The following is a 20,255-nucleotide window of genomic DNA, read 5'->3' as shown; positions in this document are numbered from 1 at the left end:
TCAATCCAGCTGAAGAGTCGCAACCTACACGTATCACGTTCTGCTCTGAACGCCACCAGGCTCATTTCCTCAGACACAGCTGATATTTGGAAAACCTACAAATTAATGGTATGTTGTGCAACTTCAAGAACAAACCAAGAATTTGCTTTAGGCAAAGGTATAGCTACAGCGATGGGAACACTGGGCCATGTTTCTGTGGGCAAGGCAGAGAGCATAGTCCAGGTTATAGGCCCTCCTCTCTCTTTGGCCAACTCTGTCTTGCGCACCACAGCACAGTCATCATCAGCTGGCAGAATCCAGTACTCGGGCAAACTTTTTGGAGCTAGTTGGTATGTCCACAGAACATTGGTACGTAGACATCTCTGGAGACTGCATTTTAAGCTGTATCCTCCCACATCTGGACCCCAGTGTGGGTCCTGGAGCAGCTCACGTAGCTGTGCCGGCTCGTCTCAACACGAGGCGTGTCCGGGACTGTTGTGTCCGTGGCAGCAGCACAGCAGAGCCTCGAAAGCATGCGGTGCCCCGAGGGAGCCTTACCACTTCCCTCCCTAAAGCCTGCTCCTCAGGGAAGGCTGAAAGCCGTGCTCTTGTACCAGATTACGTGATGTACGTGCGAAAGAAACAAGTTACGTCATAACCTCAGCACTAGTCCTGGAATGTATAGAACATCCTGTTCATATTGCTTTGACTAGCGATCTGCTATTTAAGGTTCAGGGCAAAGATTTAAACCCTGAAAAGGTTTTGATGTAATTGTGGGAGAGGGAGGGCATGGGATGGGACAATGACAAATGACATGGGCAGGACTTTAGAAAAAAGGAGTAAAAGAAGGATTACATACAAAACTTCAGTCTCCTAATCAATACCTACTGAAGCTTCTGGGTAAGCACTATCCCATATTTCCTGATAGAGGTTAAATGCAAGCTGATCGCCCCAGCTCCTCAATTTAATACATCTATCAAGGTTAACAATGACCTGGGTATGAGATCAGTCATTTTATTTCCTATGGAGAATTCTCCTATTCTTCATTAATAAAATAATTAAACTCCCTGCAGTGTAAAGTATTTATTGGTTAATTCTTCTTGGGAGTCACTTGTCTCGACTTTGTTCAATGTTTTGTAAAATTCAAGATTAGGCTTATTATATTAAGATCAGGATTCAAATCTATTTCAAATCTCATAATGGCATCCTCTCCTGCTACAAAATCTCGTCCTGGACTGAATATGGGAAGGCAAAATTAGTCCTTTTCAAGAAACAATTATCAAAGATCAATGACCATCAAAGTGCTTTACTTTGGGGAAAAAAGGGAGAGGCCAAACTTCAAGATAGCACAGTCAGTGAGGCTGGAGTGCCTGAAGCTGGTGGAATTTAAGTCATTCACAAATACCATATCTACCCTTGACAGGTCATTTCATTCTATTTAGCACTTTTTATTCTCTGTGGTTTATAAGCTCTTAAGCAAATGTAAGAGGTAGGAAAAGCTAACGCCTCTGATAATACACTATATCAGGCTGACAACCTAACTGAATTTCCCTTGTGGTGCTAGCAAAATGCTGTTCCAAAAAGTAATAATGCATACCAAAAAAAGAAGGAGAAAAGGGGGAAAAAAGGGATCATAGAGATCATGCCATCACATTTAATTTCAGAGAACAAAACCTGATGCTGATTTCTCTTTAGATCAGTTGTATACCAGTTGGAACACGGGTGCCTAGCACTGCGACAGAGTAATATGATCTGAGCTTTAAATAGCTGCCAAATAACCATGTGGTGGCTGGCAGCATTGAACGTGTTGCAATGAGAGTGATCTGTTTCAAAGTAAAGCCACATAACAGAGGATAAGTCAATCTGATGTGGTATAGAAAAGGAGGGGGGAACGTTTTTCATTATCTTTTTGGGTTTCTTTCTGTTTTGAATGTGTTTCTATCTTCAAGATGCATGAATTTAAGATCTTTTCCTTAAACTGATTAAAACCTGAATCATGTGCAGGTCATTTCAGAGAACATCTCCTTGGGCACCCAGGGCACAGGTTCGGGGGAAACGGTGTGCCACATATGAAGTACCACCACTGAGACCATTCCCTTGCTGCAACCCAGTTCAGAGTGGCTGCCTCCCAGCATGAAAGGCACCTTCCATGTGTAGGGACTCCCCCTAGTTTGTACTAAATGCATCCTTGGTAATTTTTAGGAACAGATAAGGAACAGACCTACGGCAAACAATTTGGGGTGACTTCTGCTTCAGGCTCTCCCCTTATCCTCACAGTAAAATGTAGAGCCTTGCAGCACTCCACGAGGCCCCTCTGGGCTCTTTGGGATGCAGGGAAAAACTAGGTGCAGAGTTTGGAGGTGTCTAACATAGGAGACGCTGCCAGCCCTCCATTCCTTCTTACCTTCATGTCAAATGGCTCTACTGATTCCTATTGTCAACATGTCTCTTGGGTAGATGAGCCACACTGTGGACCGGAAAGATAGACCAGTTTAAACCGGTAGTGTGAGGAAGAGACATGGAGGGGAAAGTGGCACTGTAAATACTTGTGATTCTTCATCCCTTCTGTCACTTTTGATTATAGATGACTGAATTCTGTTTTCAATTTCAGTATCTCCACCGACTTCAGCAGCATCAGTCCAGATTTACTCTAAGTTAACACAGCAGAACTTCACGTGAACATACTTTATCCGGTCTTCACTGCCTGGAAATCACATTGCCAAAAGTACAGATAGGAACAGGAGAGGCGGAGGAAAACCCAGCTGCTGCATCAGAAGGTAAATAGCTCATTTAAGAGGTACAATATGACTTCATAAAAGATAACAAGCACAACATATTTTGCAGCCAGTTAGGCTTCTGCAAGAAGGGGGACACAGCAGTGCCGACAATACTTACGATCGTCCTACTAGCAGTTTACTAGCACACTATAGCATACAGACTCAGCTGCAGCAGCTAGGCACCCTGCAGAGAAATAAGGCAGGCTTTATTTTGCATTTCCTCAGAGGAGAATATTCCTTTACCTCACTAACATAAATGTCAATAAACAGCCACATATTTCATGAAGTTCAGCTCCAGTGAATCTTCCAGCAGCCACCCCAATGAGTAACAAGGATAAACCCGGCGCAAATCTTTTTCTGACTGTTTTTGTCCGCAGCTGCCTTTGCCACGGTGTGTCAGCGCGTCCCCCAGGAATCCACAACAGCTGCACAGCGGGCTGGCAGAGGGCATCGCAGAGGGATGCTCACCCTCATTTCTCTCCCTCTTTTCTTACTTCCATCCCCTTATTTTCTCGCTGCCTCCTTTGAGGGCAGTCATGGTTCTCGCCATGTTTGCACTGGACAAGCGGATGCTTGTCAGATTGAAACACGTTACTTAAAAAAATCTCTTTTCTTCCAATATGACCACAGGCTATTAAGCAAGCCAGGCAATTAAAAATAAAAACTCCAAAACCCTATATGTTTGTGAGAAACACAGTTCTTCAACCAATTTCACAGAATATTTTGATTACAGTATTTAATCCCCTTTACAATCTTTTACTCAGCTCTAATCATGAAAATCCCTGCATCGCCGCCAAGGATTTTCTAGACAAAAGCATATCTGGAAGAATGCCATGGAGTGAGTCTCCTTAGCTGGCCTGTCTTCCCTGAGTTCTTACAAACCTATTCCCCTGCATATAGTTCTTTAATGAAATCAGAAGAACAAGAGTTAGTCTGTGCTTGTAGGTAATACCCATAAAGAAATGCCTCCCCATCACCCTCAGCGACGTTCCCTGGTCTGCAGCAGCTACATCATATGCTCAGCTACATACATGTTTTTGAGGGAGGATGCAACCTGTCCACACTGTTTCAGAAGGAACCTGACTCTCAGTTCTGCCGTAAGGAGAAGAAGGTGGTATCCAACTAAAGCAAATGGACAGGGCTATGGACTATTGCCAAAAGTGTGAGTTTGAGTGAAGAATCTATGAGTACTCAAGCAATTTCTACTGACGCCAGAAAGGCTTCCTGAAGTTTCTAAGGAAACCCTCAGAAACACCTTGGATCTTCAACGGCCATTATGCCCGCAGCCTGACCTGAAGGGTTGCCTCCAAGAGAGGCTGCCTTGCACACAGGGGTGTAGCTAATTTAGCTGCATAATGGAGAGAGTTCTGAAGATGCACATGGGCTGAATTAAGGGCTCCACGGGAGCCTTTGGCTCATTCCTTGCAGAGTTTATTAGTTGCTGCTGCACACATGGTTAGGCTTGCTGGAAGAAGTCCAGCTCTGAGGCACCTCTCAATTCCTCCAGCTTCTAAAAGTCGCAAGAAAGTGGCTCAAGCGTATTGCCCCCTCTAAGCTCTTGTGGAGAAGGACTCTCCCCTGCAGAGAAGCAGACGGGGTTTGGGAGGGATACCTAGTCAAATAACTCTTGATTATTGAATTTACCTCCACAATTACCAGTGAGTATCTTAGACTGTAAAGGGAGTAAATACCAACAGATTGTATTATTTGAGAAACAGTATGTGATTGTGTAATTAAGGGCAGGAATATAATACCATATGCACAAGGGGCAGGGTTAATTTCACCATTTCCTGACTAACCAATGGCATTATGGTGTAACACTAATGTTCTCCGGATGGCTATCATTTATATGGAGTTCATATATATGCTTATGAATATTTGGTTAAAATTCACCCATCATACTCTCTGACACAGTAATTAAAACCACCATGTTAGCTGCCAATAAAAATATTTTTGTGATTTGGTAATTGTTCCAAACCTCATAGTCCCAGCCCCCCCTACCCCCCACCCTTGTTGTCTTCCTGTTCTATAATGTTGATGGTGGAAAAATAAATAACTAGAAGGGAAGGCTGGAAAGTTTCCAATGACAAAAGCTCCCAAAATGGAAGCAACATCCAATCTGGCCCACCACATCTTCTAGGTGGGCACTCCTTTCCTGCCTTTTAGCGATGCTTTCAGTATTCATAACAGCTGTGGAATTAAGCATTATGAACAAGAAGAAACCAACATGCAGTCTTTATTTTTCCCCATCAGTCCCAAACTATTCTGCATTGGGTTACAAAGTGAAAACCAACACACTTTCAGATGGATTTGATTTCAGCTTGGGCCCAACGCCAGACAAAGTTTCTCTATTGTTAAAACTCCACTCCATCTTTTCCATACCATGCATACAGTCCCATCCTCACCCATCTTCTAAATATATGCGTGCACACACACACACACACACAGACACAGAGAACCAGCCACTCCTGCAATACAGAACCAGATCCATCTCCCCTGCTGTCTTAGATAGTCTCTTTGCTTTCCCTGGGATGACTAGTAGGCAAGTTGGATTTGGTCTATAAAGTCAATTTTTAATATTTGGGAAAATGAAGGCTACATAAAACATACATTTTCATGTCCTAGATATTGTCTTCATAATAAACCTTTTTTAATAAAAAAGTCATTTTACACAACCAGGAAAATGTTTGTTGAAGGAGCCAATTATTCCATTCAAAAATTAAAGGTTTAAAACTTGATTAAAATATTAATGCTATAATTCAAAGTACAATTTCAGCGTAACTTCAGCTAGTGATTTAACTATGGCATATTGGCTTACAGAAACATGCAACAAACATGGATTTCAGAATACAGAAGTATACAGCTTTCAAATGCACACAGAGAAGAGAAACGTGTAATGGAAGCAGTTAAGCTTTTACATGTACGGACTAGCACCACGTCACTGTTCACGGCAATTGCCTTCTCTTCCCATGGATGCTGCACGAACAACTGCACTCTATTTTTATGAAGTGCAGACATGTTTGGTTGCATTGAAGCTAAAGCAAGTAGTGGAAAACAGGAGAGGATGTAGATTGAATTACTGCGTGTGAATGTTTGTTTTCTCCTCCACGTTTTACCATTCTCCACAAGCAGAAGCACAAAGTAAATGTTAAAAGACAAATGTATAAAACGTTAATTTGGCCCACTTCATGTTGGGCTTTTGGTTGCAGGAAATTTTTGCCTTCCTCTGTTTGCAAAACTACAAAGATGCTGCTAATAGCACAATATGGAGAACCACGTGGGTACTTTCTAAAGAATTAAAACCAACCCGTTGGGACTAAAGGTGGTTTCTTCATGTACTGAGTTTTGTGTCCTTTACCCTTAAACAAGTAACAAAAGAACTTTCCGAAGTCTGACTGCATACTCAAGGTCACCATAATGGTAATAATGTATAAAATTTTGTTCCAGTTTACAACTGTCATGAAGCTTCACTAGGATTCCTGTATTCTCTTCAGCAGTGTATGACTAGTCTGAGTGTAAATAAATGGCACGCCCTACCAACAAGAACAGCATTCCTGCTAATAAAGCAAAAAATACTCCTATAGGAGCCAGCATGAAAGACCAGCCATAGCGTACATAAACAACAAAGTCTGGGCAACCCATTTTTTTCACGTTTGTGTAGTTTTCCAGATCAGCCATCGCCTGGACCCAGATGACATACATCACGACTACCAGCGAAAACAGGACACCTGGAAAAGAAACACCAGGTTTTAACAGCAGAGTGTGAGAAAAATCCTGGGTGCATTTACTGTAATACCTAAAAACCCATCAATGCTTGAGGCCTCGTCTGCAAGGCACGGTCAGCCACCACTGGATATTTTCTGCCTTTGGCTTCCCCTAACAAGCACTATCTCCACCTTGCTTCTGATTTGCACTGAAAGGCATACTCCCATGACAAAGTTTATATCTGGTTTTGGTGGGCAGACACCCACTTTGTTTAGCGACAAAATTCTGGCAGGTATTTACTATTTTGAATTCATGAGCCAAGGGAGGGGAAAGAAGAAGGAATAGGTCAGGATGACCTGGAGGAAAAAAAAAAAAAAAACTACTTCCCAAACTCTGACATTTTTTCTAACACAGTGCTTTGGATGAGATACGGAAAGGGGAAAGGGATGGCAAATCTTTCTATCACCTTCACCTCTCTACATTTTGCTTCTTTTTTCTTATGAAAAGGGCTTTGTTTGGAACATACTAGCTTCAGAGTATTCTACTCAAATATTTTGCAGACAAATTCAGATGCATTTCATTCAAAATCCTCCACATTAGAACAGAAGTTCCTGGTACGGGAACAAAACCCAACAATAATTAAATAATAGCTATGAAGCAGGCTATTAGTATTAACCTCAGATTGGATACAACAGTTTCCTGGAATTAAACCACCACATAATTCACAGTCTTTTCCCAACCACTCCTCTGAAAGGCCTTTGGATTGTTTACACATGATAGTAATAGGAGCACATGTCCTTACAAACTTTGTTAATCTCTTTGTTACTATGCACCAGAAGGAGATATAAGAAGAAAGTGCTTTCCAAAGTATCAGTTGCATGCCTAATATTTCATTTCACTTTAGAGGAATGTGGACACTTGAGAAATGCAAGCCTGCAGCACAGATGCTCTAGCAGATCTGCTGGAAAACTGAGGGCACAGGTCTGAATTTTTCGCATGCTCCAGCCTGTACCCACTTGCTCCTTGAGCTCCAGCTGTCACAGCACAGTTACAGCAGCAGGACTGTCTATTCCAACATTAAAATATTTGGGAGACACCACCCCATCATGTTTTTATCCCAGGATGTTTAGGTGCCTCATTAAAACCACAACCCCATGCATACTCCTGGGGACACTTATTGCCAAATTTGAGTCTACAGGCTGTAGAACAGCAGAGTCAAAAGAATTTGTGGTCTCTTCCCCATCCTCCTAAATACTTGCAATGCGACCTTGAACAAATGCGACATTTGTGGCAAAATGCACTTTGTCAGCACCCATGGACAGGCATTTGCTTCCAGACCCACCAGTCCTGGTAACCTGGTAACCTTTCCCCAACCCCACCCGGGGACGCTGCCTCACCACCTCCTTTCCCTGCCCCTCCTACCTGCTTACCAGGGAGCAACTCTTGTCACCACTCCCTCACTTGCTTCAGGCAAAACCAGACAGGTTAGCTGCAGCAGTTTAAATTGGTGATCTGCTGACATTCTTGCTGGTGCTTTATTGTCAAAATGTAATACCTTTACATTCTGGACATCCTGAAGATCTGACAGGTGAGAGCTCACAACTCAATGTTTGTGAGCACTACCTTTTGAAGCCCACAAAAAAAATGAACTGAAGTAGTTAACCTGAGGCATAATCGAACCACGACTGAAAATCCCAAAGGATCTGCAATTTTTATGAGGCTGAAAGGAGAAAAACTAAATAAAGAAGGAGGCAGACACATTTCCTGTCTATGAAATACACTTCCAGGATTACATTTTTTGCTAGGGCTCAAATTACTAACAAAGTTTAAACAAAAACAACACTCAACTCTAAAAGGCATAAATTCAATTTTGAAAGAATTTTACCTAAGTAAAACTCCATTTTGATGGAATTTAGTGCTGCAGTTGTATTAAACATAAAAGTGGTGAAACAATCGGAGAGGAGGATCACCTTAGGGCCAGACTTAAAGAATAAGAAATTAAATTGAAGACTCTCCAAATATAAGTCAAACTGAGCAGAAGATATCTGTTACAGAACATCTAATGATAACAGATAATGTAGCAACACAGGAAAATTGGAACCAGAAGTAGTAACTTTTGATGTAAGAAGATTCAGGGCCAAATTCATAAATGGAGTTATTAGAGATACAGAGTTTGTTCAAGGTTTCAAAACTTTAACTAAAAAATAAAATAGCCCAAAGATTTGGAAGGAGGCATTGATAATATGGCACAACCCATATGAACACTGGAATTTACCTCTTCAGATGGCTGTGCCTGTGCCTTTTCAAATGTCTGTAGTTTTCTGTTTACTCTCTCCATCGGGGCAAACTTAGTCCAAACCAATAATAATTACAGAAAGTAGTGATGTATATTCCCTTACTGTAGCAGCCAGTAAGTGTAACCAGAACTTGCACATCTGGAATGCTTTTGACCTCCAGCACCCCAGGCCAACACAAAGCTATATAGCCCAGTTAGTCAGAAGCATCTGCCATTAAAACAAAACTCATTCAGAGGTGCTTCAATCACAAAATGGGCATCCCTTGCTCTTCAGGCAGTCTGAAGCAACACCTGCTAGGTGGTTAACCTAGGGCCAACTCCACATCATAGGTGCAAAATAGCAAGCCAGTGCTGCCAGTGGTAAAACAACTTCAGGGAAGCTGAAATCCATCCGGTGATTTCACAGCAAGCTGCTAATACCTGTGTGTGGCAAATTGTTGGGTATGGAAATGTGCTGAAGAAATGTATGTCAAGCAGAGATAAATGTCCTTCTTTAAAAGAAAGAAAAAGAAAGGGAGAATATGTAAACCCTCTTAGTTAATTAAGGCACTGGAGGAGTATTTAAGGGTTCTCACAATCTGCTAATGGAGGATAATTAGTAGGTACATTGCTTAGTGTGTTCAAGAAATGTCTTGAACAGTAGAATCAGGCTAAGTAAAAACTGACCGTGTCCTGTTGCCTCCAACAGCATTTCATTCGTTAGTGCTCCTTTTGGCTAATTTTCACAGTTATGATTTCATGGGAGTTAAGCACTTTCACAGGAGTTTACTGAGGCTCTTGTGTGTTACAAATGGTAACAGAGAAAAAGGAAAACAGAAGCATTTCTTAACAGGTAGACCCTCTGTTTTGTCCATTTGGTCTTGTTTCCTAAGATGTTAGAGTACTTGAGAAGCAGTGGTAAGAGCAGGGAAGCAGATCTTGTACTTCTACTATCACTAATGCATCTACTTAAAATGTTTGATGTTTAGGGCCAGAGGCATTAGTTCCTTCCTATGCATTAAGCACTTGAGGTTGTGCTTAAATTTAAGCATATGTGCAAGTCTCCTTGACTTAAAGTGTTCTTCCTCCTGGCATACACACTGATTGCATCAAAATACCTGACTCAAAGGCATGTTGTGAGCTTAATGAATGGTTACTAGCACTTAAGTATTTATCTGGTTGCTCGATCCCAAAAGAATACGGTTTCTTTTCAGATTATATGATCTCATGTCTGTTTGCATTGTCTTACTTTAATGAAATGGAGGGATGTCAGCAGTTCAAGAACGGTTTGAAGAAAAAGCAGTATCAAGAACAGAGTACAATTTGCCAAGCAGACTGACTGGCATGTAGAATTCAGATGCACATAACGTGAAGTATTTTTTACAGGCCACTAGATATCAATTTGGTCTACGCATTATGAACTGTACTAGTCATGTCAAATAACAGTCAGCATTTCATATGGTGTTTACAAAATTACAGATCAAAAGCTGGGTTTATCTCCACTTTGTAGAAAGAAAAATAAGGCACAGAAACAGCTAATCTGATATTCAGAGGTTCTAACTACCCAAGCTTTGGTCTCGGCTCTGGCTTCAAAGGTGTTTTGCTCATCAAAGCCAAGGCAGATTTGCTTAACACATAACACATATCATAACGGAGTTGCTAATAAATACAAGTCTTCTGCCTCTTCATCCTTCTACCTTGTGTGTACATCTACACTATTTCTGCAACATTCTGCTTTTGTTATTTATACCAGTCAGTGAAGAATCATTCACTGGAGCACACTTAAAAGGAAAGGCATTAGACTGAAGGCAATGCAAAATCTTACGACATAATTGTCTGTCTTGATCTGCTTAAGTGTTTCAAACTAGCTCCTATCACTGCAAAATCTCACTGCATCAATTTATATGTAGAGAATATGGTATTTTTGAATGAATGAATATGAAGAATTATCATATATTGCAAAAAGTTTTAAATTAGCCTATGTCTTTACATCACCCCCAATCACAAGATTTTTACTTGATTCTGAAGAATCTAGTAGAGTCACTGGAATATTAGTAACACAGAACCATTGGCAGAGTCCATGCAAAACTGAAGGGAGAAAAACTGAAAATCCCAAATTAGACTCTTTAACTGCTGGAGAACATTTTCTTAGATAAATTTTATGCTGCTTGTGGAAGACAATGGGGAAAATTCCTCTATTTGTATAACTACACTACTGCTTTTCCATCCTACTTCTGTACTCACAAGTTTGCCTCACTAGCTTGTCTCTTTCCTTCAGAATATTAGTCATGCCAGTAAGAGCTGAGAAAGCATCCATTACAAGTGTAATACGAATGCCTGTCCATTATGGAGAAGAACATACTAAAATGAATATATATTTATTCTGGGAAATCTGTTCCTGCAGTCTTGCACTGACTATCTGTTGTGAATGTCATGAACTTTCATAGCCAAGATCCAAGGCAAAATTACTGAGATTGAAAAAAAAACCTCCATAATTTCATGAAGCAAATATTTTTAGGAACAATGTGTGCTATGATGTATTTCTACATTTTCAGCAGTGAGACCTTTTGCATAGTGTGTGGGTGTCCATTTGCCCTTGCCTTTTAGTGAATATAAAATAAAACAGCAGCTGCATGAATCAGGAACGATGGGGGAAATTATTCCTAGAACATGAAATATGTCTGAAAGAGATTAAGACAAATAAATACTCTCCTCCCCCTACTTTTTCTTTCTTTTTTTTCCATTTTGCATTTTTTTTAAGAACACACGTTTGATACACAGCTCTGTGCAGTGTGATAAGACATGGACTTCTCTGAGGTCACTATTTTCTCTCTTTCACATTTATTCTTTTGAATTTCTTTCAGACAATATGCAGACTTGTGCATATTGCAGAGGAGAAAGAATACAGAACCTTTAGAAATGTCTATGAATTCAAGAAGCAGTTTGCTGGCCTTTAGTACTTATTCTTCCCACGTAGAAATGCCTTTCACTTGTCAATGGTGAATGGTTGTTTATGGCATGAATCTTTTACTATGCAGACACGAAGACAACAGGTGCTAGAAAGAATGATATGAACTTTTTCCTTGTGCCTAGAAGCTTAGAACTCTTTATCTCACTTGAGGAAAACTTGTATGCGTGTGTATATTTTTCTTTCAATTGCATTTTTCTGTCCTTGTCCTTTTTACAGATTTTACCACCTACCTTGGTCTCTTGTGACCTTTATTTTAAAAGTATGGTTGACATTCTGCTCCGAAGTATGTACAAAGGATCCCACTAAAGAGTTATGGGAGTTGGCACATAGCTCTGAAGACAGATTTTTGTCCTCATCTAGGAGCTAGAATTAAAATATCAGCTTCTTTCACTCTTTTGGCAGGAAGCAGAAGTCATACTTGTACTTCAAATCTTGGTTCTTCACAAGGGTGTGATTCTGTAGTGCTCCGTGCACGTCCTGGGGCTTGCTTGTTTGACATCAGTAAAGAGGACAGTTTTCACCGCCACCCAGGCAGGAACAGGCCCAAGGTAATCATGGACATTATTGAAGGCTGCTCTAAGTGACTATTTTATGGCAGCTTTTCCCTCCTTTCCTATGACCATTGAAGCAACTATAAGGCTTCTTACAGTTTGCACTACCGTAGCTGCCTTTGTCCTTCCTCTGATATTGCAGGCATGGAAGTGAGGCTGCAAAGACAGTGCTCAAGTCACTGGCTGTGGAATCGCTGAATTGATAGGCACTTTTTCCCCACAGGGGTAGCATCTGTAGTTTCACCTGCAGCCTCAGGTAGTTAATGCGGTTACAAAGCTTAATAGGGAAAGCTGCTAGTCAATAAGCTGCCAGCAGTACTAATAATTGTGTGTGCCTCTCCATTTGTGGTACTTCAGCTGCATCACTCAATAAGAGAAGTGGGCAGCCTTTCTTAAAGATCAGGATGAAGAAAAGGCAGGTGTGTGACTCTGCCACAGATCAGACATCAGAATTGCTCTGTGGGTAGGTTTGCTGTTATTCTGGGCCCCAGACATGTGACATTGTGGAGAGTCTTCTGAGGCTCTTTTGGCCCTCAGAGAGCCTTTGCAGTTCATCCACCCAGGCACCAGCTGGCAGAGAGACCTTTAGTCCTTGAGACAGCCTGCTTGATGGGAATGCTTTGCTGGATGGATACAGACCCTTTAAGAACGGGTAGTTAAGATGGAGTGGGGTGGCTGCAGCCTGCACAAAGAAATACCTTGAATGGACAAAGATCTTCTAAGTAACAGGAGTTTAGGGGTTAAGATCAACAAGGTGGACAAAAAGGGTGTGGTCATGGTGGGCATCTGCTACAGGCCACCCAATCAAGAAGAGGAAGTGGACCGGAAAAATAGTTTTGATTTATGGTTCTCACGAGGTACTCAGCCACCCCAACATCTTCTAGAAGGGCAACATTGCAGAGAGCAAGCAATCCAGGAGGTAAGTAGCTGGACTGCATCAAGGATAACTTTTTGAAACACATGTGGAACAGACCAACTATTGGAAGTGTTTTGCTGGACCTGCTAATCACAGATAAGGAAAAACTGGTCAGGAATATGATAGATGGTGTTAGCTGTGGTTATAATAGCCATGAAATGGCAAAGTTGAGTATCCTAGGAGGAATATGGAAGGTGAGTAGGAGATTAAAGACCCAGAACTTCAGGAGCACAGACTTCAGCCTGTTCAGGGAAATGGTAGGTAGGATCCCAAGGGAGGCTGCCCTGAAGGGCAAGGCTGCCCTGAAGGACAAGGGATGCCATGAAGGGCAAAGGGGCCCAGAACAACTATTTGTTCCTCACAGGCAACTTCCTTAAAGCACAAGAATGGTCCCTCTCAGTGTGAAAGAATTCAAGCACGTCTGGCAGAAATTAAAGTTAACCTCATGCAGAGCTGCGTCAGCAATAATACTATTTCCATTTACTCAGCACTTGTGGCATCATATCTGGAATACCGTGTTCAGTTTGAGGCCCCCTGCTGAAAGACAGATACTGATGAACTGAGGTGATGACCACCAAGATGCTTAGGGGAATGGAGGACAAGAAGAGGCTGAGCAATCTGGGGAGTTTTAGTCTGGAGAAGAAAACAGTCTTCATCTTTCTAAATGGAGTTACAGAGAAGATAGGGATAGACTCTTCACAGACATGCACACTGGAGGAAAGAGACAGCAGTCACAAGCTGTAGCAAGGACAATTTCAGGTGGATATAAGTTAAAAAAAAAACAAACAATTTTTCACAATACAGTTGGTCAAACTGGGACAAGTGCCCAAATATGCTGTGGAATATCAATTATTGGAGATTTTTAAAACTTGACTGGATAAGCCTCTGAGCTGCCTGATCTAACTTTCAAAGCCCTGCTTTGAAAGGGATGTCACACTCAATTGCCACAAGAGGTCCTTTCCAATCTAAAATTATTCTGTGTCACTCAGGATCTCTGTTTAGGCTCCTTCCATGGGTCCCTCCAGAAGGCAAGTCTATCTGCCCTAGCACAGGTAAGGTGAATTGTCACTCTGAGAGTGTGTTTCTTATTATTGACACTATAAGTTTAAGTAGCTGGTTCACACAAAACACTTAGCTTTTGGATGGCTAAATACTTGGCATGAATACCATTCCCAATAATTTCTTCAGCTGCTTTCTGAACCCTAAGATGGCAGAGAAGACCATTCTACAAGCTGTTCTCTTCAGCTGAGGCAGAGCTTTTATCTGCTACATAATTTGTCAGTTAAGGTTGCAAAAGGAAACAGATACTTCAGTCCAATAACAGGTATTAAAATTGCTTCAGCTAATATTTTTCTTAAAAGTAGGAAAATGACTGGTCTTTCTATCTTCTCCCAAACTTCCACAGAACACCCACCTTGTCTAACTTCCTTCTCAGAAGCTTACTTTTCTTTCCAGTGTAACATCTACTTGAACTTTGTGGTAAGACAGCATCTGGGCCCTTTCAAAACAATGTACATAATTCTTTTTTTTCTTCAAATCAATATGCTGATTTCTGTCTTACAAGAACTCTAACTTCACCTATGATCTAAGTCACATTACGTCTTTTTATTTTCCCATTAGGTCTGTGTTTAAATAGATGCACACCCTGGCTGCACCCGATTGCATGTTGGTATGAGTGGTAAATTACACGCACCACTTCTCATCACTCTCCCCTTCCATCCCCTGTTTCCCTTTGGGAGGCAGTAATTGAACAGGCTCTCTAGTCCTGAAGGAAGTGGGTAGAGGAGGGGGTCAGGACAGCAGGGAACACAGCAGAGCACACCACCCTGCCTTCCAGAGGCAGGTAAAACACTCCTGCATCAGGTTCTACCTTATCCTGCTCTGCTCCCAAGTTATCCCAGATTTAAGATATTAATGATGGTGAGGAATTCCTATTGGGAGAGGAAGAGAGAGCAATTTCATGCTGTCATACCTTTGGGTCTGAGAATCCCTCCTACTCTCCATTTAACATGACAGGCCATTGATCAGTAACACCACAGGAAACTGAGTTGTTGCCCAAGACATCCCACAGAACATAGCTTTAACTATGGACAATGCAAAGTATTTTGCATAGGCTCTTCTTATACCAGTATGGTCAGTCCCTCCAGCATGATTTTAATTCATGGTATAATTAACCCTCACCATGGCTACAGGAGTATACTGACTTGTGAAAAGAGGTGAGAGCAATAAACTTTTTTTAATGTTTTTGTGGGTGAGGTGTTAGATAGGATTAGGATATTTACGGTAAGTACCTTCTCCAAGCAGCCCTGCCCTACTGGTGTGACTAGGAGTAGATGCAGAAGAGCTTGGTTGGGAACTGTGTCCCCTTACCCAAGCCAGAATGTTTTGTGCAAACTGAATGGCTCTAGGGTCCTATACTCTGCTGCCACTATCACCTTTTGGCAAATGATAGCAGGACTTTGCTAAACGTCTTTGCTTTTCAACAACAATGGTAATAGTAAAAATAACACAGCTTTTCTGTGAAGCCCTGATTGAGAACAGTCCTGAATTTGAAAGATACTACATATAGAGAGAGTAAAAGGTCAGGATTTCCCTTGAAGAACATGTGTTCTATAGGGACAAAGGGTGAGAGGGGCAAAGAGACAGGCCCAAGGTCACATACAGGGATAATAAAGCTCACTTAACTTCATGCACCTAAAAAAATAGTCTCTCTAGATTCCCCTAGTAAAGGAAAGAGAGGTGTATGGTTCCTCCACAACACAATCATCCAACCCATATTAGACCCCTCTTTCATAATTAAATTAATCCCCAGATGAGGGAACTTCTCACACACCTACTCTCTTGACTGCCAATGAATGTTATTGCCTCCTGCAGGCCTCCTAGGAAAGACAAGGGAAACCAGTGCGGACTTGGGGATCTAACCTTCCCCTACCTAAATGAGGGAAGATGGACTGACCCAGAAGGGAGAACACACACATTGCTTCAGACCTCTGCCCATCAGTTCCTGGTGCCTTCCAAGTGCCGTTTCCTTTCCAACAGCCTGTGCTACTTCCTAGGGACAACTGAGGTTTTTTACAGATTACAAGTGCAGGAAAAGAGTAGGACTTCCATGGGCTCTTACCCTGCAAATTAGTGACAAAACGCAATGAAGTGTCTTAGGATTTCCATCAGACTGAATATTTTCTGTATGTCTTTTAATAGAGTGGAGGAGTAATTCTCAAGGGATTAAATGCAAGTATGCAGGAGTTTTTTCAGAAAAAAATATTATAAAATACTTCCCACACTTCATTCAGGGTCCTTTAAAAGGGAATAATGCCCACTAGCTGCATATGCAGAGCTGCAAGGCAAAGTGAATAAGCAATGTGGGCAAGTCAGTAACAAGTAGAAAGAGAGTCCAGGCCTTTTGGTCCTGATATGAGTGGCTCCACCTCATAACACATTCCTGCTTTCACAGGACTACCTCTCACCAGGCTTTATACAAAGAAGAACAGTGATTGATCACATACTATCATTTACATCCTGCACAACTGTATCTTACACACCAGTGTGGCATCTTCCCAGACTTTTCAAAGTTAACAGAACAGCGCCCATATCAGCTGAATTCAGGGAGGTTGCATCCTCCATAGTATGTATGGGTTATGAGGAAGGAGGGAATTCAGTTATTTGCTATCTTTCATTCACAGAGGTTTAGAGCTCTGAGTTACTCATATGTGACAACTATTTTGTGTAATCCAAAATCCAATCCCATCCAAAACATTTTTCCTATATTGGTCATGTGAATATGTTGCATCTTCCAACCTCTTTAGAGACCACCATAACCATCTTTTGTGTCACTGACTAAAAAAGACCCTTTCCATAGCTAAAGCCTTTGAGAATCCTATAAGGCAGCATCCCTAATATGCACTCTTTTTCTTTCTAAAAAGGTAGATTGAAATTGCAGTGTAATTCCATTATTTGCCTTGGATTTTTTTATCTTAATCTAAAAGTAGCTTTTAGAATAGCTTCATGACTAAGTAACTGTGGAATGAATTGTGTCCAAGGCAGGTACTCCACAACCCAAAGGACAGAAGCAAATGCTTTTTCTGTCTTTTAACCATTATTAATATAATTTTTGGTCATGGGAAATGGAAGAAATACTTCATCCTTTCTATTCTTTAGTTGACTGAGCAAACAGTATACCCACCAGCAATGATGAAGCAGCCTCCTCCTGCTTTGTACAGAATGTGGCTGGCAAAAGGAGCTGCACAGATGATGAAGAAACTGGCCATCACAATAGTGAGCACTCCCAGGAGCATGAGAACTGTCCAGAAACCTCGATAAACTGGAGAAAGGGAAGAAGTAAAATAAGAATACAACACTTCTTACAACATAAACAAGTGACATATTTAGCTAACAAAGATTTTTCTTCTCCCCTTCTCTTTTCTCCTGCCTTATTAACAAATGAAACATTCATTCTATTGTGCATATATATGTTATATACCATGTGGACCAAATTAGGTTTGAATGCCAGTCCTTATGTGATGATGGTGGAAAATAGGTTGTAAGTTCCCATGAATGAAATCCATCTGCCTAATATTTAGCAGTGGATTGTATGAGAGCAACCTGACCAAATTTATGCTCTTTAGAAAATGGTACACCAAAGCTGCAGCAAGATTCTTTGGGATAAATTATTGGACTGAGAGGACACAATTGTTTACTGAAATTGTCTGGGAGAAGCAGAGAACTGTAACATCTTGGCATTCTTAGTGCTCAGAGTGTATCACCAATAGCAATCTGTAAGTTCTTTGCAATTTACAACTGGATAATTCTCCTTACATTCAGTCATATTCAACAGAAGGAAATCTAAAGCAGGAGGGGGGAGAAATTAAAAAAATGTAACCTGGGTTTCTGAAAAACAGTTAAGTATTTTAAACCAGCTCTAAAGCTCTTTGCATTTTATTAAATTTAAAATGTGATGTTTCAGAAGTCTCTGTTAGACAGTGCCAAGCAGTGCTGAATTAATGGATGCAGCTGGTGATAAATGAGCCGAGAGTTTTGTGACATACTCTGGCCAAAAAAGTCTTTCTAACAATTATTTTTTAGCTGGCTAATTGCACATCCATTTAACAAAGTCATCATTTTACAAATGCTACAAGAGTGACATAAATTTCTCCCATGAATTTAAAAATTGGTACATTAACACAACCCATTAGTAAAATTATGAGTTGCAAAGATCTCCATCGTCAGATCTGAAAATCTTGAAGCACTGACAATTCAGTCAGTGAAAAACATTTCCACCCAACTGAGGGAAAGCATATAAGCCAGCTGGCAAGTCAGGAAAAGTGAGTCACAAAAGAAACTGCCACTTATCATTTGACAGCACCTACTTACTGTTATGGCAAAACACAACCAAGCAACTATTATACTGGTCCATATCCTGAAAGTTTCAAATTCATACAGCTTGTTAGAGCCAGCTATTCTGGAATAATTGGGGTTTGCTCTCATCTGAAATCTGAAAGTGCACTAGGCATTATCGGCTTGTGCATCCCACTGATGTGTTCCAAAAATCTAGTTTTTAACTTGACCAGCTTAACTCATGTTAAAGTATACACCGTCTTGCTTCTATCAGCCTTGTAAATGTATTATCGAGATCATATTCACAACATCACATTAGCTACATTTTTTTAAATAACATCCTTTTTATTCCAGGCAAACATTCAGAGACATGGTTTTCCACTACACTGATCAGCAGATTTGGGCATAGGAAGGACAAATGTGTCTGAAAGTAGCTGGCAGAAGGGTTAAAGTTGTGTTTTGGTTCATATCCAAGTTTCCTTGCCACACAAACAAAAAACATGGAAACAGTTGGTAAGGAATAAGGCTGTGGTTCAGCAAAGCAGTTAAGTGTGTGTTCTGGCTTAAGCATTCTACCTTTTACGGGATTTAGGTACCTGTTTAAAGTTAAACACATAGTTAAATGATTCACTTAATGCAAATGGGCAGTGAATGGAGACCTAGAAAGGTAAATCTCTCAAGTCCTTCAGTCTTGGGTCTTTGAAGCAATTTCATATTATTTTACTCATGGGACTACTTTGCTAAGCTTCATCGCAGTCCCCAAGTCCATGGGACATTACTTCCTCATTTAAAACTTAATACCGCTAAATCAGTCTATAACCACCCAACTCTTTTACACGGATGGCCCAAGGTACTTCAAAGTCATGCTACATAATCGGGCACATTGGCCAAAATGGACCTTGAAAAAGCTTTCTTCGATATCATTATGGTCAGTCACCTAAGTCATACAGCAGTGTTTCTATTTTCTGAATGGATGAGGACACAAGCTTCTCCAGCATTACAAAATTAGTATACAGTTTCATTATCTGCTCTTCATACAGGAAGCTTTGAAGTCTGCTTTTAGTCAAATTTTACCAGAAAAGCTTGATTTTTTCAAATATTCCTGGAACCTGAACACAAAAGGAGTACAAATGCAACTGATGAAAATTTGTTTAAACTTCTCTGTAACTACACAAGAGAAAAGCAGTTTCTCTGCTCCAACAGCATAACTATTTTATGCATTATATGTGCAATACTGATTTGACGTAGCTATCATCTGAAATAAGCTTCCATTCTATTTCTCCAGAAATAATTATTTACTCTAGATAAATACATGTAGAAATTCTGATGATCCTAATACTTGTTTAGCCAGCTAACTCTGTCAATTAGAAAAAAGAACAGAGTTGGCAGGTAAAAAGTCTGCAATGTTCCCAAATCAGCAGCTTTTCAAGTGAAAGACTACCCCTTCTAATCTGCAAGACAGTAAGTCATTTGTGTCACAGGTCTGAGGAAACATCCTAAGAGCATTTAGGCTTTTTCTTTAGTAAGGGAGTTAAAAAGCAACCAATTTTCTGCAAAGAAGGCTTCCCTTATTTCATGCTCAGACCATTATGGCTCAGACCACATTTCCCATCTTCTCTGCTTAGATGGGCAAGATCAGCTCCTGCAGAGCTAATCATTCAAAACTACAATGCAGCCCGACCGCTGTCATTTAGCTTTGCTGGCATCTATAGACGAACACAAAAGAGCTGGATGAAATTAAAACCAC

General features: G+C 40.9%; 1 protein-coding gene across 2 annotated transcripts in view; it reads right to left on the bottom strand.

Annotated features, from left to right (window-relative positions):
• Window positions 1–4,998: 4,998 nt before the first annotated feature.
• The window catches only part of TMEM182 (transmembrane protein 182), a 34,780-nt gene continuing 19,523 nt past the window's right edge, over window positions 4,999–20,255 (bottom strand). For both annotated transcript variants that reach the window (XM_064439383.1, XM_064439376.1), the window contains exons 4-5: window positions 17,358–17,495; window positions 4,999–6,484 (exon numbers count right to left, since the gene is read on the bottom strand). In XM_064439383.1, coding sequence (XP_064295453.1) covers window positions 6,261–6,484; window positions 17,358–17,495 — 362 coding nt within the window. In that variant the 3' untranslated portion in view covers window positions 4,999–6,260. The remainder of the gene's footprint in view (window positions 6,485–17,357; window positions 17,496–20,255) is intronic.

This window comes from Phalacrocorax carbo, chromosome 1, assembly GCF_963921805.1.
Source record: "Phalacrocorax carbo chromosome 1, bPhaCar2.1, whole genome shotgun sequence".
NCBI classification, from domain to species: domain Eukaryota; kingdom Metazoa; phylum Chordata; class Aves; order Suliformes; family Phalacrocoracidae; genus Phalacrocorax; species Phalacrocorax carbo.
Note: the sequence above shows the minus strand (reverse complement) of the source record. Positions and strands in the feature narration are given on the sequence as shown.